Below are 18,409 nucleotides of genomic sequence, written 5' to 3' on the forward strand. Positions count from 1 at the left end.
AGTGGTGGTTGCTTGACTGCAATGGGAATAATGGCAAACCCCTCTCCCTACCCCTCCAAGAGCTGACAGTGGTGGTGGATGCATCATTACTGGGTTGTGGAGTTAATCTGGGAGAGGTAGATATCCAAGGATTCTGGTTTCCAGCTGAAACCTGACTCCACATAAATCTTTGGAGTTGGGGGACATTCACCTGGCTTTGAAGACCTTCCTACGATCCATCAAGAAGAGCCTGGTATACGTTCTCACAGACAACACTACTGCCATGTGGTAATGTACTAGGCCAGGATGGAGTGGGGTGCTGGGGCCGGTGCCAAGAGGTCTTACGCCAACATTATGCCCCTAGTTGTGGCTGAAGCATCATGGCATGCTCCTGACTGTGAACCACCTGTCAGGATCTTTAAACACAAAGCAGGACCATATCTTCTGGCAGAGCCCTGTGCATCACAAATGAGTGTTACACCCCGAGGTGGCACAAGACATATTCCAACAGTCGGGCGAACCCAAGCTAAGTCTCTTCACCCCTGTCGAGAATGTGCAGTGTCAAGACTTTTTAAAAGCTGGAGTTTCCAAGAACTAGCTAGAGTGTAGCACAGGACATTTGTACGCCTTTATGTCTCTGCCTCCCCGTGCATGAGCATCTGCCCTCAAATCAGGCTATCGCTTCAGGAGGATCTTCAGGTGCAGAAGTAGGGCAAGGTCCTGTACCTGTGCCAGTTCTTACCTGCGTTTTATCTACCACCGAGGTTGCGCTGCGTTCTTCTCCAAAGTCTATTTGTGCCAGGAGATGGGACTAATGTGTGTCCTGCTGTGGAGCCCACAACACAGACCCTTTTCAGCCCAACTGGTGAATGCTTTATCGTTTGTTTAGTCTTTTGCCCAGCAAAGAATTGCTGTGGGCACCATTCGAGGTTAATTGTCGGCCCATTTGACTTTCTTTGTGTTTGCTGAACCAGCGTCCTTGTTAACTCACCTGTGAGGTTTATTAAAGGTTTAACCTACATGTTCCCCTTAAAACTGTCTGTGATGCCACAGTTTGTTGGTCCCGATTGACTTTCCTCATGTGTGCTCCCTTCAAGCCTATGCCCAGATGCACGCGAGGTCTTCTGACTCTGCCTTCTGCGTTGTGATTACTTCAGCCCCTCCATGAATGAGCACCGAACTCTCTTGTCCAGCCGCCTTCCACCACAGTTTTCCCAGATAAACTGGTGTTGAGGATCAGGGCACCCTTTCTGCCAAATGTTATGACTCCTTTTCACATTGGACAATCCATTACCCTCCCAACGTTCTTAGCTCTACTTCACCCCTTGAAAGAGGAAGGAGAGAGTCCATCGGCTGGACCCCAAGAGAACCTTGAGCTTTTTCATCGACTGTACCAAAACAAATAAAGTAGACTATCAGATTTTGTGGGGTTTCTTTAGGGCGAAGTACTGAACGACGACACAGAAAAGGACTTTGTCAAGGTGGATAATCCTCTGCATTAAGAGCTGCTATGCAGTGGCCAAGAAGCAGCCTCTAGAAGGACTGAGGGCTCATTCCAACAGGGTCAAGGCACACAAAGCATGTGTTCTCGATATCTGCCAAGTCGCAAAGAGGGCACCAGTGAACACATTCACAAAGCACTACTGCCGTGACTTCCAGGTCTGATGAGAAGGGCATTTTGGCCGTTCGGTCCTGGAGGACTTGTTAGTCTGAGCCCATTCCACAGGTGCTCTGTCTTGGGAAGTACTGGTTGGATATCTATTCTAAAAGTAAGTAATCTTCCGTTAGAAGTATCCATCAGAGGAAAAAGTTATTTATCTTTGCTAACTCTCTTTCTGGTCTAACTGCAGTTTCACAACTGCCCTCCCACCTTCCTATTCTGTGGAATACCTATTTTTTCATTTAAACAGGTTATGTCCCAACTTAGAGATCTGCACACTGGTTTCTCTGATTGGTTTTGTGCTCAGTGTCCAAGAGCTCCAACGAAGTTAAGAATAAAAATGATGTCCGCACGCAGAGGTGGTGCTTGTATGCTGCTCTGCACTGTTACTTCCAGGTGGAACAGTCACTGCAGAGCCCCCGCAGCGCCGCCTTCCGGCGTGCAGGGGTTCTGCTGTGAACTTTTTCTGGAACAGGTCTGGTGCCTGGAGATATTCTACAATTAGATAAAGTATCCACCATAAAGGGCACTACCCAAGGTAAGTAACTTGTTTCTCAGGGGCCATGGTTTTAAATAAAGTCATTGTATCACATAGATCTGCCAGAGCTCAAGACAAATCATGTTTCCTTAAATTCCTTTTGGTTGCTCAACGCGAATTAAGACAACAGTTAAGCGGGCTTGAGGAACGGCTTTAGGGAAATTCACAATATCTTTTGTTAATACTAAATAAGAAAGCTAATACTCTTTGAATGAGAATAACTAGTAAAAAAATTGTCTTGTGCAACAGTATTATATGCCTATTTCTATACAGTTGTGAAAAACATCAGCTTGACTTTTATTAGGGACTTCTGCAAAGCAAAAAGTTAAGAAAACACATTTAAGTGCTAGTGCACCAGATGTAATAGGAAGTAACAATTGATGAACATGTGAAAGACCTTTCTCAAAGTCAGTGAGATCGAGCCAATGTTCTCTCATTAACTGCATACACTATCCCTTCGTACAAACAAATCTGTTTTAAGTCTAACTTAAGCTCACTTCCTCCTTTTTCTTTCTGTGTCCTGCCACACCTGTAGAAATGTCCCATTACATAATGAAAAGGGATCTTCAGTAATGGAAAATCAAGACAAAAAAGATTAATTAGCCTAGGCAATTGTTTTCTGGTATGGTTCCATCTATAAAGTCATGACCAAGTCTAAGTAGTACGTTGGTTTGTAGAGCGTATCATGCATATGTTTGTACTAAAAGGTAGACCTCCCTTACAAGAAATCCCAGGGCTTATTGTACATGTGGGAAGGTAACTAATCGAGCCTATCTCACAAACAAATTAACCTGAAGATCTCGGCACAGATCTGCACAGTTAGAGTCCCCAAAGGGCCAAGTAAGGTTGCAAATTCTGCTTGATTATCAAATGGCTGTCTAGTTATTCTCCCTGTTTTACGTTCACTGTAGGAGGAGATGGGGATGAGCTTCCTGTTCTATTCACTGTCCATTATTATGAGCAAACATCCTGTGATGGTGAAGGTATGGTAATGCACTTGGAATCTTAGTTCTCGGTCAGGGATATTTTTGCTTAATACGGAAGCAACCCACCCACTTCCCTGGGAAACCCTAAGAGGGGAGCTAGGTGGCCAGTCCATTCTTATGGCTTAAATTCCTCCTTGATGTTTTGAAATGAGCTGTTACTCAATGATCATAGCACTGCCCTTTTAGATTGGATGGACGACCATGGGTGCTAAGGTCCAGGCTAGTTTTTTTCTATCTAAATGTTTCGGCTCCGTATTATTCATTTTACACTTGAAGAGAAAGCATTAGGAAAGTTCAAATTTTCTGCTCATACAGTGCTAGTATAGAGGTTTACCTTAAAAACACTTGAACTCTCACACACACGTTATTGTTTATTAAGTATTCAGGTGTCCCACACAAAGGTGGAGCAGCTCTTTCTTCATGAATTCAGTTAACATTCCCATGACAAAGCATTATGGTTGCAAGTAAGTACATTTTCTCGAGGAGATGACCTGTGACATTTACTGATGTGGCCCCTGGCTTTAATTGCATTAGTAATGCCCTAGCGGTCTTCAACCCTCTGCACTAGCCATCATTCTTTTCTTGACATTTTTCTTCTTTGTACACCTGCCGCATAACTGTTCAGCGTAGTGAACATGCTTTCTCAGCACTAATGAATCTGTTGTCTGGAAAAAAGTGAACTATTATTGTTGGTGTTAAATAGTGCCATGTGTGTGACCTATTTAGTGGCTACTTATTTACAGAGCTTGGATTGGACATTTCATAAGCCATTGGCTCTCTCCATATTTATTGTTTTTTCGTAGTTGAAGCCCCATTTATTGCTGCATTTGAATCTGTGTGCTTATTTTTTCCTTCTAACCTGTTTGCTACATTTTTGCAATAGATGTAGAAGTTCCCTAAATACCTTACACCAATGTTGCCTGCTTGTCTCTTTAAGCCAGCCTGGTTACTACACCAGATGAAACGATTGAGATTGGCCAGCCGCGCATGGCTTCTCCCCTAATGCTCATCGAAGGGTTTCTCTCAGCACTCACCAGTACCAATAAGGATGGGCGAGTGATCATCAATAAACAAGGTAACTAAACTATCTACACAACCTTTAATGTTGAAGTAACACTTTAATGCATTTATTTAATGTTTTTTGAGCAATGGATCGGGCTTATTTTACTCGCTTTTGTGCTAGGAGACTTTAGGCCTTGACAGTTTGATTTCAAATCTTGCAAAACCTCATACCTCAGTGTTTGATTTGCATCAGTTCATTAGTTTAGAAATATATAGAATGTCTTTATAAAATACATTGTTTGTGATTCGCACAGAAACTCCGTGATTTGTTCTCTTTTTTATTTAAAAAAAAATCATTTAAATCACCTTGTTGTACACAGTTTTTTTTGCATCAATTCTTCATTGGCTTATCAACAGAAGTGCAGTGGCATCAAGTGCCCATCATCAAGTACCCTGGAGAGGAAATCAATGAACCAAAAAACGACACAAGTAGAAAGTAAAATAAATATAGAAAAAGCAAGCAAAATGCACTTTGAGCAGAGGTATAAAACACAGCATCACACACTCAATCCAGAGAGTCCCAATCACTAGCAGGAATACACTATGCATACTTAGGGCATGCGTGCTGAGCAGGAACCAGCTGGGAGTGTTAACCATTGTGAGGGATAGCAGGTGGGAGGCTGTAAATCAGAGTATGTATGTTAGTATCTGATAGAGACTACTAGTCTCAGATTCCTTAACGTAGAATATCCCCCAGGCTTGAGACTGGACCCCGAAAACTTTCTTGCCCCGCATCTCTGCACGACGGGTGGCGGTGCTACGCGACTCTGCCCGACGTCCTCCACGGGCGTGACGTCAGTGAGATCACGTAAGCCCCACCCTGGCTCGCTGACGTCAGTTTTCTTCTTTTCCACGTGCAACGCAGACCCGGATCGTGTACTCTGGCCTGTTTCAGGCCTCCCTTTTTTGCCTTGAGCGTTTTTCTTGAGAACAGTGTGCGAATGCCTTCGGGCTTCAAGACGTGCTGGTCTTGCGCACGCCAGATGTCGGCGACGAATCCTCACTCTATCTACATGTGGTATTTGGGGGAGCACCACGACTCTACAGACTGTGAGGCGTGTCAGCAAATGAAACCGAAGTCCCAGTGGGAGCGCCGGTTGAAACTCCTTTTGGCATGCATGTCCAGGTTGGCGTTTTGCGCCGCTTCCGTCCCCCACAGGCGGTTTCAAGAAACTCCGTCTCCGACATCGTCATTCTACCAGGCCGCAAGAGTGTTGCTCACCTGTTGGTAAGTGTCGCAGTTTGCCCCCGCGGGTTGGTCCCCGGCCTGTTGGGGGTGTGGGTTCTCCACGGGTGGTGCGGCGCGAGCGTTGCCACCCTATCCGCTGTTTTGTGGCACGGGTGCGACTAGAGCCCAGATGGAGGCCTAAGCGGCAGCCCTGCAGGCCGCGTTGGCTCCTCCTTCTCCTCATGGGACGTCTGCGGATCCCTTGCCGCAAGCTGGGACTTCTGCTGCGTTGCCGATGGCTCCGGCACCGGCGCCGACGGGTTCGGCTCCAGGTTCGGAGGTTATGTTGCCGTCGGGGTGCTACCCTTTGGGGTTCCCTCCTTCAGACCACAGCGCCTCTGCCTCACCGCAAACCCTCGCTGGGATCCCTGTGGTGTCGCGGGAGGTTGCCGGGGCTCGGGGCAGGCGGCGGCCTTGTCTGAGGCCAAGGTGACGCCGCTCAGGCGCCAGCAGTTGCTTGCTCTGGCGGCGCTGCAGGGGCCGGCTAGGGGTCGCGGCATGTCCTCGAGCCCCCCTCGTCCCTTCTGGCAGGCGGCTGCTTCGTTGGGGCTCGAGTCGACGCCTTTTCGGCGCCGTTCCTTAGCCACCCCGGCTCCGGCCCAGGTGCGGTCTCCTGTGCCGTGCTTTGTGGTGGAGGTTGTTCCGGCGTCCCCTTCGGCGCCGGTCGACGTTGACCTGCCCCCAGTCGCGGACTGTACTGCTCCAGGCCAGCGTCGGGTTGTTGATTAGTCTTCGGATGCCCCTCCTCTCCAGAGGTTCGGCGGTTGATGATTTCATCTTCTCTGGAGACGGGTTGCGCGTCTTGGCTTTTTCCCCGGCGTTGTTTAAGGACGGCTACTCGCCGTCGCCGCGACCGTAGTCTTCGCCGGAGGCGCCTCGGGTCCCCATTCCTCGGTCCCTTTTCCCCCTTTCCGAGCTTGGCCTTTCCTTCCACTGGTGGGACTGTGGAACGTTCGCCTTAGCTTGCAGCCTTTGCCCACAGAGGTGCTCCTTTCTCAACCGCGGGGCCCTACGGAGGTGCGTGCTGCCTTCACTCGGGCTGTTTCCACGGCTTTGAGTATCTTTCGCATGGGCTATCTAGCTGCCCATTTCCCCACGGATCATCTTCTGGAGGTCGGGAGCTGCTTCTTCCCTTTGAGGCTTCGCTCCACACTTTTAGGGGCTTGGGGGCGGCCCGCCAGGGGGGACCCGGTGCTTCAACAACTTCTGCACCGCCACCGCCCTGCGCCGCATGACCCTGTCTGTCTTTCCCTTCACCCTTCTACCAGGGGCCCTCTTTCACAGACTGCCTTTCCCTCCCTGCCATCGGTGTTTTCTCCCCTGTCACGGGAGGCCCTCTGGTTAGATTCCTGGGGCGCAATATCTTCGCCTCCACCAGCGCGGCCTTGTGGGCCCTTAACACTCTTTGTGTCTTGGCTAGGGCCACTTCTTGCTTGTGGGTCTCGGCTGAGTCCCCTCTGTCTGCTGTTTCTCAGGAGGGTGCCTGTGTTGATCTGCAGAACCATTTGTTGGCGCCATTCATGCTTCGCTACGCTCTGGACATTTCGGAGGTGCTTGGTCGTACCATGGCTACTTCTGTGGCCCTTCGCCGATATGCCTGGCTACGGGATAATGTGTTCCCGTTGAACGTTAGGGAACGGCTGGTGGACTTTCCTTTTGATGGCACTCTTTTGTTCCACGCCCCTGCGGACTCTGCCACTGAGAGGTTTCTGGCGGGGCTTCGTCCTTCTCCTCCTCAGTGAACGGTGAGTCATTCTGGTTTTTTGGGAGTTGTTCTTCAATTGTGTTCTGGGGAATTGTTGCGAGTAGCCCCGGTTGTGTGTGTTCTGTGTGATTGTTGTGCCTTCTGGTTCTTTTGTTAGGACTTTGGTGCTGTTGGCTGCTGGTCCGGCCCCTTTTTGATTTTGGTTTTGTCTGTTGGTAAGTCCTGTTGGTCCTGAGATTGGGCCTTTTGTGTATTCTTTTTGACTGATTGGCAGTTCCTCTGCAGGTCTTTTTTGTTTGTCCTCTGCTGCGGATACTTTTTCCTAAGAGGGTTCCCATGTCTTGGGACGTAACATGCCCTATGTGGGGTATTGGTAGCTATTATATAGAGACTAACAAAGGGGAGAGCAAGGGATCGTGTTCACCGTAGGTGAACAGAGAGTACTCCTGTTCCCCTGGTAAAGGACTAGATAAACAAAAAGAGGAGTACCACCATAAAGAATCAAGAGAATTCCTAATGGCGTGTGTGACTGACAAAAGGAAAGAATTTATCCTTTTTTTTTTATAACCCCTCACTCACCAGCCTAGTGGTGACATGCTTCATCATCGGGGCCCACCCTGGCGGCCTAGCGTCACCAGGGTGTGCTACAACACCTGAAATACAGTGGAGCGGGTTTTGTCAGTCACACACCCAATTATGAATTCTCTTGATTCTTTATGGTAGCTATTATATAGCTCAGTCATGTGCTGGGAGTCGTGGTTGTCCTTCGGGCCTTTGCTCTCCGTGGCATTACAGTATGTCGCAGGTGCAATCTCTTACTGGAGGAGAAGAGTCTTGCCGGTGGCAGAGGCGAGCTCAATCTACTTAGCGCTTCTAACCCAGGCACTCACACTGCTTGCGCTGCTCTAATAGCGTTCTGTTTTTAATTTAGCGAGCTAAGGCTAATTTTTAAAAACGTTTCTTTATGTGTCACTACTTTGTAATTTGTAACTGCACCTCACCTCCAGGCTGATTTCAGAGCTTGGAGGACCACGCATTCCGCCCACTCCCGCCCCAATCCGCCGCGTCCATTCTTGGGCGTTTGAAGCGGAGGGTGAGGAGGAGCCTAGCACTTCCGGGCTCAGGGCTGACAGGTCAGCGCTCTAGCGACGCTGTGAGTGGTCTACTACTTAAGGTCAGGAAAACGCACTCGCGCTGTGGAGAAGAGTCTTGCCGGTGGCAGAGGCGGGCTCAATCTACTTAGCGCTTCTAACCCAGGTGGTCACACTGCTTGCGCTGCTGTAATAGCGTTCTGTTTTTAATTTAGCGAGCTAAGGCAAATTTTTAAAAACGTGTCTTTATGTGTCACTACTTTGTAATTTGTAACTGCACCTCACCTCCAGGCTGATTTCAGAGCTTGGGGGACCACGCATTCCGCCCACTCCCGCCCCGGTCCGCTGCGTCCATTCTTGGGCGTTTGAAGTGGAGGGTGAGGAGGAGCCTAGCACTTCCGGGCTCAGGGCTGACAGGTCAGCGCTCTAGCGACGCTGTGAGTGGTCTACTACTTAAGGTCAGGAAAACGCACTCGCGCTGTGGAGAAGAGTCTTGCCGGTGGCAGAGGCGGGCTCAATCTACTTAGCGCTTCTAACCCAGGCGGTCACACTGCTTGCGCTGCTGTAATAGCGTTCTGTTTTTAATTTAGCGAGCTAAGGCTAATTTTTAAAAACGTTTCTTTATGTGTCACTACTTTGTAATTTGTAACTGCACCTCACCTCCAGGCTGATTTCAGAGCTTGGGGGACCACGCATTCCGCCCACTCCTGCCCCGGTCCGCCGCTTCCATTCTTGGGCGTTTGAAGCGGAGGGTGAGGAGGAGCCTAGCACTTCCGGGCTCAGGGCTGACAGGTAAGCGCTCTAGCGCCCCCTACCTCCCCTATAAATGTGTTTCGGTCAGCGACCGCGCAGCGGACGCGTGCAGCGGGCGTGCCGGAAGCGCGCCGAAGTCGAGCCAAAGTCAAGCCCGTCTGCGCCCGTCCGCGGCCGGACGGGGCGCGGGGCCATAAACCCTGGCTCTTCTAAGTCCCCCGACATAAGGTATGATAGACAGGAACTGCTTGATCTATGTCCTATCACTACCCTTCCATGTAAACATTCTATGGAGGCATTATCGTTACACAGCTGCACCATATGCCCCTTTACTCCTGAAATACCCCTTACTCCTTCCAACACGAAAGGGCTGCTAAAAGCGACACTGCTGAATTGCAGATCCCTTAGGAAACATTGCACTCAAATATATCATCTACTTGAGGATGAGGATCTCAACATCTTGTTTCTTACCTAGACCTGGTTAGGCGAACATTCAGACCCTGATGTTATAGAGGCCATGCCACCCGGCTATTCCCTCTCCAGTCTCGATAGGAAGGATGGCAGAGGTGGGGGAATTGCTATTGCTACCAAAGCACCCTTAGAATGCTCCCTATCTCCTCTCTCGATAGATCATAGTGAAGCCGGCTCCTTCACCATCATAATAGGGCCGAATTACTCCCTCTTGGGCGTCCTTGTTTATCGACCCCCTGGAAGGCTTCACGATTTTACATCCAGCCTTATGGAGGCCACGGCACATTTAGCACTAAGAAAAACCAGAATGCTAGTGTTGGGAGACATGAATGTCCACTTTGATGACCCCCTTGATAATGAGGCCTCGGACATAAAGTCCGAACTGCTCTCCTTACAGCTTGAACTTAAGAACCAAGACCCATCTCACCAACTAGGACATTTGTTGGACCCCATATTTGGCAACTGGACTGGAGTACACTCTCTGTCTCCAATACCGGTACCTTGGTCTGATCATTTCGTAATTCCTATGCAAATACATATTGCTGACACCGAAATCACTACTGATAGTGCTCAACGCTATCAATGTAGAAAATGGAAAAATTTCTCCCTTGATACCTTCATAAAAGTACTTGAGAATGCTGGACCTCCAGAAGGGTCTGACTGTGAGACAGCCTATAATCAGCTACAAACATGCATTATCACCGCTTTAGACAGCACTGCCCCGATTCGTACGCTAGCCAACGCTAAAAGGGCCAGGAAAACTAACCCGTGGTTTACCCAGGAACTACGCCTAGCCAAATCTGCCTGTAAAAAACTTGAGCGGACATGGCGCACCAATTTTTGCCCTAATATTAAAACCCTCTACAAAAAAGCTCAAAAAGACTATAACAAAATGATTCGAGTCTCCAAAGCGTCCCACTATAACTCTCGCATCATGGAAGCAGAGAGCTCCTCGAAAGAGCTATTCAAGATCTTTACAGAGATCCCTGTAATTACCTTTAACAACTCATCCCACACTGATTCGGTGGATACTTGCAACAAAATCGCTAAGTACTTTTCAGGCAAGATCACTGACATATATGCCAACTTCTCTGCTAACATAAAACCTGGCCAAGACTTTGCTGAGAGAGATTATGCCGCTTCCACAGAATCATGCCTACGAAATTTCGCTGTTCCCCCGCCGGACATCCTCTTAAAAACCTGCCGAAGCATTAAATCAGGCTCCCCTCGGGATCCTGCACCTCCCAAAGTACTAGTAGACAGTCTAGCTGTCTTGGAGCCGTACTTCAGACACGTGCTCCAAGTCTCCTTCTCCACAGCCTGTCTGCCTGAAGACTGGAAGAAAGCTATCGTACTTCCTATAAAGAAAAACCTAATGTGAGCCAGGAGACCCTAGAGAATTTACGACCGATCTCTCTGCTACCCTATCTTGCTAAAGTTGCAGAGAAAATAGCCAACACTCAACTCATGGCCCACCTTGAATCTCAAAATGCTCTACATAGCTCTCAGTCTGGTTTCAGGTCGGGCTACTCTACTGAGACAGCGCTCTTGAGAGCGACCAAAACCTTACGGGAAGGAGCAGGTGTGGGTAAGACCATGGCACTCATTATGCTTGACCTAAGTGCCGCGTTTGACACTGTAGCACACTCCATCTTGCTACAGTGTCTAAACAAAGCGGGGGTCACCAGGGAGGCATTGGGTTGGCTGAAAGCTTTTTTAACCAACCGGTGCTTTCAGGTTCAGAGAGGCAACTTTCTCTCTGACAGCATAGCTCTTGAACAGGGGGTACCTCAAGGCTCTGCCCTGAGTCCCACCCTGTTCAATCTATATATGGCCCCGCTGGCAGGGGTGGTCCAATCGTACGGCGTAGAGCTAGTCTCTTACGCCGACAATACGCAATTGCTGATCTCCCTGTCTCAAGATCCCTCCCTGGCCGCCGAAAATTTCAAAACCTGTATGAGCAATCTTGCAGAGTGGATGACCCAACACTGCCTCAAACTTAACGGCTCGAAAACTGAGGTGTTAATAATAGGAGGTAATGACAATAGCTGGACCAAAGACTGGTGGCCACCCTGTCTGGGACCATTACCCACTCCTGGCAGGGAAGCAAAGAATCTAGGTGTCTGGGTGGACACTAAACTTTCATTTGACAGCCATGTAAATAAAATCGTAGGAAAGTGCTTTGGAATTATGAAAACTCTCAACCATACCCTGGACCTCCTCCCCTTGGAGGCCAGGCGTACCATGACTCGGGCCCTAGTATCCTCCCGTATGGACTATGGCAACGTGCTTCTTCTGGGTACCTCGGAAAAGAATGTCAGGAGACTACAGGTGCTTCAAAACTCTGCAGCACGGCTAGTGTTGAGACTTCCCAGAAGAGTAGCTTCCAAACCTACCCTGGCAACCCTTCATTGGCTGCCTATAAAGAAGAGAATTCTATTCAAAGCACTCCTCATGTGCTATAGAATCATCACTCATAAAGCACCGTCCTACTTGTCTGACCTAGCCGTTCCCTACAGGCCGAACAGAGCCCTTCGCTCGATGGGAACGGGCCTTCTAAAGACCCCCGTATAAAAAAATCTAGAATGGGAGGTCGCTCTTTCCGTTCTCTGGCAGCCTGCAAATGGAACTCCCTTCCCACTAATATTAGGCTGGCGAACAATGAAGCCATCTTCAGAAAAATGTTAAAAACCTACCTTTTTGCCCTTTAGGCCCTCCCTCTCCTACTGCACTCTGACCCTTCTCCACAGTGCGGGGATACGCCGGGAGGCGTCACCAGGCGCTTTATAAACCCCTTTATTATTATTATTATTATTATTATTATTATTATTATTATTACTAATGGTTTTGGAGTGGCTTGCGTTGCGCCACAGTCTGTCCTTCTTCTGGATCGCTGTGTCACTAGCCTTGGCTGGCCTGCTGTCTGCGTTTTAGCATTGTAACTCTGCCTGGTTCCACTTCTTTTGTGGGCCCGTGTGTGACGGCCCCTCCCGTGGGGTGTGTGTCCAGGCCCTCCTTGGCTCTTCTTTCTTGGTACTCCTCTGCATTGCCTACGCCAATGAGACTTGTAGTGGAGATCCTTGGTACTTTGGGGGGGCTCGGGCGTTCTGGCCTCCCTTCGCCTTGTTCTTGTTTCCTCCTTCTGGGAGACGACGGGCCGCCTCTTTGCTTGTCTTCCCGCATCCCCTCTGGGACTGGTGGTCTTCTGGATGAGGGGGTTCTTTTTTGCCTGGGGGGACAGGGCTTTGTTCCCTGTCCGGTTGACTCATCCCCTCGGGCCCTGTGTTAAGTCCAGGCTGGTGGGTCCCTTCATAGACCCTCCTTCCCTTTGGGTATGTCTAGGGTATCTATTCTACGTTAAGGAATACGCAGCTAGTAGTCTCTATCAGATGTGCAAGCTACTTACCTTCAGTAACGATATATCTGGTAGAGAAGATTCTAGCAGCAGATTCCTTCACAACCCACCTTTCCTCCCCGTTTCTGTGAGGACCCTCTGCTTGGGTTTCTGCTGTTGCCTCCCTCTGGGTATCATTTTCTTCTGTGGGTATTCTCTTAGTTTTCTTCCGGTCAGGCTCCCTTCAGCTGGTTTTTGTTCCGCGTGTGGGCCTACCCTGCTCTTTCCCTCTGTTGTTGGCGTTTCTGATCCCCACATGGTCTTCGTCGTGGGGGTTCTTTTACCTGTCCTTGGACTCCTGTTCCCTTCAGATGGCACTGTGGTCCGCAGATGGGTTCCCTGTCCTTGCCTCCTCCTCCTTTCAGGAGGTATGCCCTGTATGTGATCTAGGGTTGGGTTACTTTTGATCCTCTGTCCCGGGGTTGTGACCCTTCCCCTTGTGGTTGTAGTTGCGGAATTTCTTCCTCTTTTTCTCTCTGTATATCTCTCCCTTTCTGTTGAGGCACTATCACATGCTTGTGCATTCAGGATGGCTCTAGCCTTGGCTTGATTGAGTTTTTCCTTAGTGTGGTGCTCTGCTCCTTTTCTGCTCTGGCCCGCTTTTGTCGCCTTCTGGTGCCTTGGGGCTGTCGAGTGGTGTGCCTCGCCTTTTTATTTCTCTAGATTTTTTCTTGGGTTTCGCACACTGTTCCCATGCTCTCCTCAGTTTTGTTGTGATGCCTCCGCGTTGTGGCGCGGAAAAGTTCTCCGCTGGTGTGGGGCTTATGAGACCTCACTGACGTCACGCCCGCGGAGGACGTCGGGCAAAGTCCTGTGGCACCGCCCCCCGGCGCTCAGAGATGCTGATCAAGAAAGTTTTCCGGGTCCAGTCTCACGCCTGGGGGATATTCTACGTTAAGGAATCTGCGGCTAGAATCATCGCTACCAAATACATAGTTATTGAAGGTAAGTAACTTGTACGTTCCTACAAGGATCTCTAATAAATGCCCACCAGGACTTCAAGAAACAGGAGCTACAGATCCGTCAAATATTGAGCCTGGGGCTCCGGCTCATTCCCCGCGGGCAAAGGTGTAACAGTTGGAGTATACCTCATCGTGTGGACCTGCATGGGTGTTGGTCGAAGGAATGGCACCCAAATTCAGGAGTAGGCATCCATGTGGTCGTTCCTCTTGTATATCTATTGCATATGCATTGTATATGTACTTTCCGCCACTTTAGCCACTTAGGAGATCCATGCGGCCCCTGAAAGCACCAATGGTTTCCTCCAGTGGTGTAAAATGCGGAGTTTGGGAATGGTCAGGCTCAACGCCAACCAGTAGGTACATCACAGCCACCCATATCATAAAAGAGGACCAAACTGGGCGTGTGTAGCATTCGGATCAGTCCTGAGCCACCCAGGGTTGCCTATACCTCAGACCAGTAGGAGCCAAATGCTGGACAGGACCATAGGATGTGTTCCATGTCACATCCCACCTACCCACAATGACAACAGGTATGGTGCGTTAACAGATCTCCCTTGTTCAGTCACACTGTAAATCAGTGCCAGTTATGCAGCAGTTTAAATTAGGTGAATTTCAATTGAGGTTCCCAGAAAAAAGAACCATGAATCTCAAGGGGTGAAGTCCAGGCCTTTGGGGTGTGCATACATGACCCACTTACCCTGCCAAAAGATGCCTCCGGTGTAGGTTTGGAAAAACGCCTGTCTGGATATCACCCCTGGAGCCAATGCACACCTCCCACCCCCCACACTTACGTATCGGCAAGGCGCTTGGGAATTTGATACTGGGTTTATCGGTCCCCCAAATGAAACCTCAAATCAGAGAATCAGTGGGGACCAGGAGAGACCTGAGAATGTTAATCAATAGCATCCCCAGTACATTGTTGAACCTTGGAGCGGTCTCTATTCTTGACGCCCTGCACTCCGCCCACCAGAGATAAATGGAGATACGTCCATTTCGCAAAGTAAGGTGAGTGGACGCCAGCAGAAGGGATATGTTCTTGTGTGCCAAATGGTGCAGTCACCTGGAGATACGAATGCCCACATATTTCAGGCCCTTCGGTATCTATTTTCCCTCACCCCCTTTGGTCGTGATTAGTGACATCTGCATCGCCTCACAGTTCACACAGTGACAGTAAAATTCAGAGAAAGAATCTAATAAAGACATCAGAGCTGGTATGGGCGTCCGTGATTGTGAGACCTTCATCAGGATGTCGTCAGCGTATAGGAAAGAAATAATGGGTCCCTCTGAGGTTGGTACCCCATATATAAGCTGTGAAAACATTCCTCCTTCCTCCGTTTTAAGCTGTCTCGTTTGGTCAAGCTGTGCAGCTCTGTTTTAGTGCCGGTATGCCCCTTCGCTGGGGCAGCCATGCGCTCTACAAATTTACATAACATAAATGATTTGATTTGATTTGTCGACTTGTAAAGCGCGCGAATGCCCGTAGGCGTCTTGGCGCTAAGATAAATCCTTTCCATCTCTGGAACGGTGTCTAAAGTTTATTCAGAGAATAGCCATGTTTTTACTTCCTTTCTGAAGGATTCCAAAGATGGGCAGGTTTTTATGGCAAGAGGCAGTTGATTCCATGTGCGTGCTGCATGTACAAGGAAGCTTCTACCTCCCCAGTTAGCTCGTTTAAATCTGGGAACGGTAATTAGTTTCATTTGGCCGGATCTCAGAGGTCTCGTGAGTTCATATTGTTTCAGATGATACCTCAAAAATTGTGATCCTTTTCCCTGAAATGCCTTATAGGTCAAACAGAGTGATTTGAATTTCACCCTCTTTGCAATTGGCAGCCAATGCAAAGTTTTTAGTTTGTGTCTGATTGGCTCAAACTTGGGTATGTCTAGAACCAGTCTGGCTGCTGCATTTTGCAAGCGTTGTAATTTATCTATGACTTTTGTCCTGGCTCCGGCATATAGACCATTTCCGTAATCCAGTCTCGCTAATGCTAATGCTGTTACTACTGTTTTGCGTGAATCCTGTGGTAGATATGGAAATAGTTTTTTTTATCATTTTTAGAATATACCAGAGTGTTGATGACAGCTTGCTGGCTTGAGCTTCAAATGATAAATTCATATCGAGGGTGAAACACAGATTCTTCACTTTTTCTGATGATCCTGGGCATCTGCCCATATCCTTGGGCCACCAGGCGGGGGACCAGATGTTTGTGTCACCCCCTAGTATCATCACTTCACTCTTGTCTCCATTGAGCTTTAGGCAATTCCTTTCCATCCATTGACTGACCTGTGTCATACAATGTTGGAATTTTTCCGCTGTTTCCTTTACATCCTTGTTGATGGCCACCACAATTTGAGTGTCGTCAGCGTATGATATTGGGGTCAAACCACAGTTTCTTATTATTTCTGCAAGTGGGGCAACGTATAGGTTAAAAAGGGTGGGACTCAACGAAGATCCCTGCGGGACCCCGCATGGTAGATTAAAAGCTTTAGATTTTGCTCCTCCTACTTCTACTGCAAAGGTTCTGTTGGCTAGATAGGATTCAATGAGGGTACATGCCGAGTCATGTATTTCTGCTGTTTTTAAGCGATTTAGTAGAATCTCATGACTGACCGTGTCGAAGGCCGCCGATAGGTTGAGTAATATCAAGGCGGCCTTTGCTCCGTTTTCCATCACTTTCCAGAGTTCCTCCACAGCTGTAATTAAAGCAGTTTCTGTTCTGTGTGCTTCACGGAAGCCAAACTGAGAGTGGTCTAGCCAGTTGCTGTCCATCAGGTAGCGGGATAGCTGTTTGTTTAGGAGTTTCTCTAATATTTTAGCGGCGAAAGGGATTCTGGCTATAGGTCTGTAATTACTTGGTTCCTGTCCGTCCAGATTTGATTTTTTAAGTAATGGTCTGATTGATATCTTTTTCCAGTCATCCGGAAAGGTGTTAGTTTCGAGTATTTGACTAAATAATTTTTCTAGTACCAGGCTCATTTGTTCTGAACAGATTTGCATTGTTTTGGGCAGACAAGGGTCTGTTGGGCTGCCTGAGTTAATAGTGAGTAATTCTTTCTGGATTTGATCCTTTGTTGGAGGGGTAAATTGGAACAGTGTGGGTTGGACTGATTGTTCCACTAAATTTGTTGATTGTGCGGTGGCCTGATCTGTCTGGTTAGCCTTTTCTGTCTTGTGGTTTTTAAAAGATTCATAAACTGAGGAATCTTTTTTTACGAAGAATTCACCTAGAGTGTTACAGAATTCTGATGACATTTCTTCTGAGGTGTTATTTTCAATTTTTGAACGTTTTGTAACAGTAGAGAAGAGTGTTTTACTGGAGTTTTTTGATTCATTAATTTTTTGGACGAAGTATTTGCTTTTCTCTGATGTTATTAGTTTTTTGTAGCTAGCTAGTATTGCTTTATATTCAAATTTTTGCTGTACGTCGTAGTTGGCTCGCCATTTTTTTTCTGCTCTTCTACAAGATTGTTTTTGTTCCTTCAAAGCTTCTGAGAACCATGGCTGTGAAGGGGTCTTTCTTTTAAAAGTAACTTTCTTTTGTGGAACTGTAAGTTGGACTGCATTCTCCAGCCATTTATTGAATTGTTTACAGGCTTTATTGCTGTCTGCATCTAGAGTTGGATAAGATGAGCATAGAGTGTCTATGAATGTCTGGGGCTGGATTTTGGACCTGTCATAATATGTGATTTTTTTATGGCTTTGACCGGTCTTCCTGTATCCTGTGTAGTTTCTAAGAAGAAGGAGACCATCTTTTGGTCTGACCACGGGATCATGAGCGTATCAATTTTATTTATCTTCTGTCACGATGTGAAAATTCCATCCAGAGTGTGGCCAGCGCAGTGCGTATCTGTATGTACTTTTTGTTCTAAATCAAAGTTTGCCATTTCATCTTTAAATGAAATTACCTTGGGGTCAGACGTTTTTTCCAGGTGTATATTACAGTCTCCTAGAATTGTATAGTCAAGATTCGTCACGCTAGATTCTAGAAATGGACTTAACAGCTCAATTAGAGGTGTTTTGGCATTAGGTGGTCTACAGATCAATAGGCCATTAAATGTGTAATTGTTGGTAATTTTTAATTGAAAAGTTAGCGTTTCACAATCTGGGTTACTTCCTTTGTCTGAACTTTTGATCTTAAATTCCTCCTTAGCTATAATCGCTAAACCTCCTCCGCGTTTCATTTTTCTATTGGCTCTGTAGATGGAGAAGCCCTCTGGGATTGCTAGGGTCAGATCGGCGTCGGATGCTTCGTCTGCCCACGTTTTGGTTACGAATAGAAGATCTAAATTTTGGCTTTCAATTAATTCTGTTGTGTGAACATTATGCTTAACCATGGATCTGACATTGGTGAGACCTGCTTTAATAGATGATTTTCTGTAAGTTGTTATTTTAGGTTGGTTGTTGGTCATATTAAGATCTCTAATCTGTGAGAAAGCAAATGTTCGTGAGCAGGTTAGACATGTCTTACCTTCCTTATGTGGATCCATCGGGTTGCATGTGGTGCAAGGTCTTAGTGCTAGAATCTCCTGTCTGGAGTAAATCCATCTTCTGCTATCGACATGTTTTTGGTCAGGGGGCAT

General features: G+C 47.7%; 1 protein-coding gene across 1 annotated transcript in view; it reads left to right on the forward strand.

Annotated features, from left to right (window-relative positions):
• DDX11 (DEAD/H-box helicase 11) overlaps positions 1–18,409 on the forward strand; it is a 430,817-nt gene that overhangs the window by 271,611 nt on the left and 140,797 nt on the right. Inside the window, exon 17 of the mRNA XM_086952822.1 lies at positions 4,101–4,238. Coding sequence (XP_086808948.1) covers positions 4,101–4,238 — 138 coding nt within the window. The remainder of the gene's footprint in view (positions 1–4,100; positions 4,239–18,409) is intronic.

Source organism: Lissotriton vulgaris, chromosome 1_2, assembly GCF_964263255.1.
Source record: "Lissotriton vulgaris chromosome 1_2, aLisVul1.2, whole genome shotgun sequence".
Lineage (NCBI taxonomy): Eukaryota > Metazoa > Chordata > Amphibia > Caudata > Salamandridae > Lissotriton > Lissotriton vulgaris.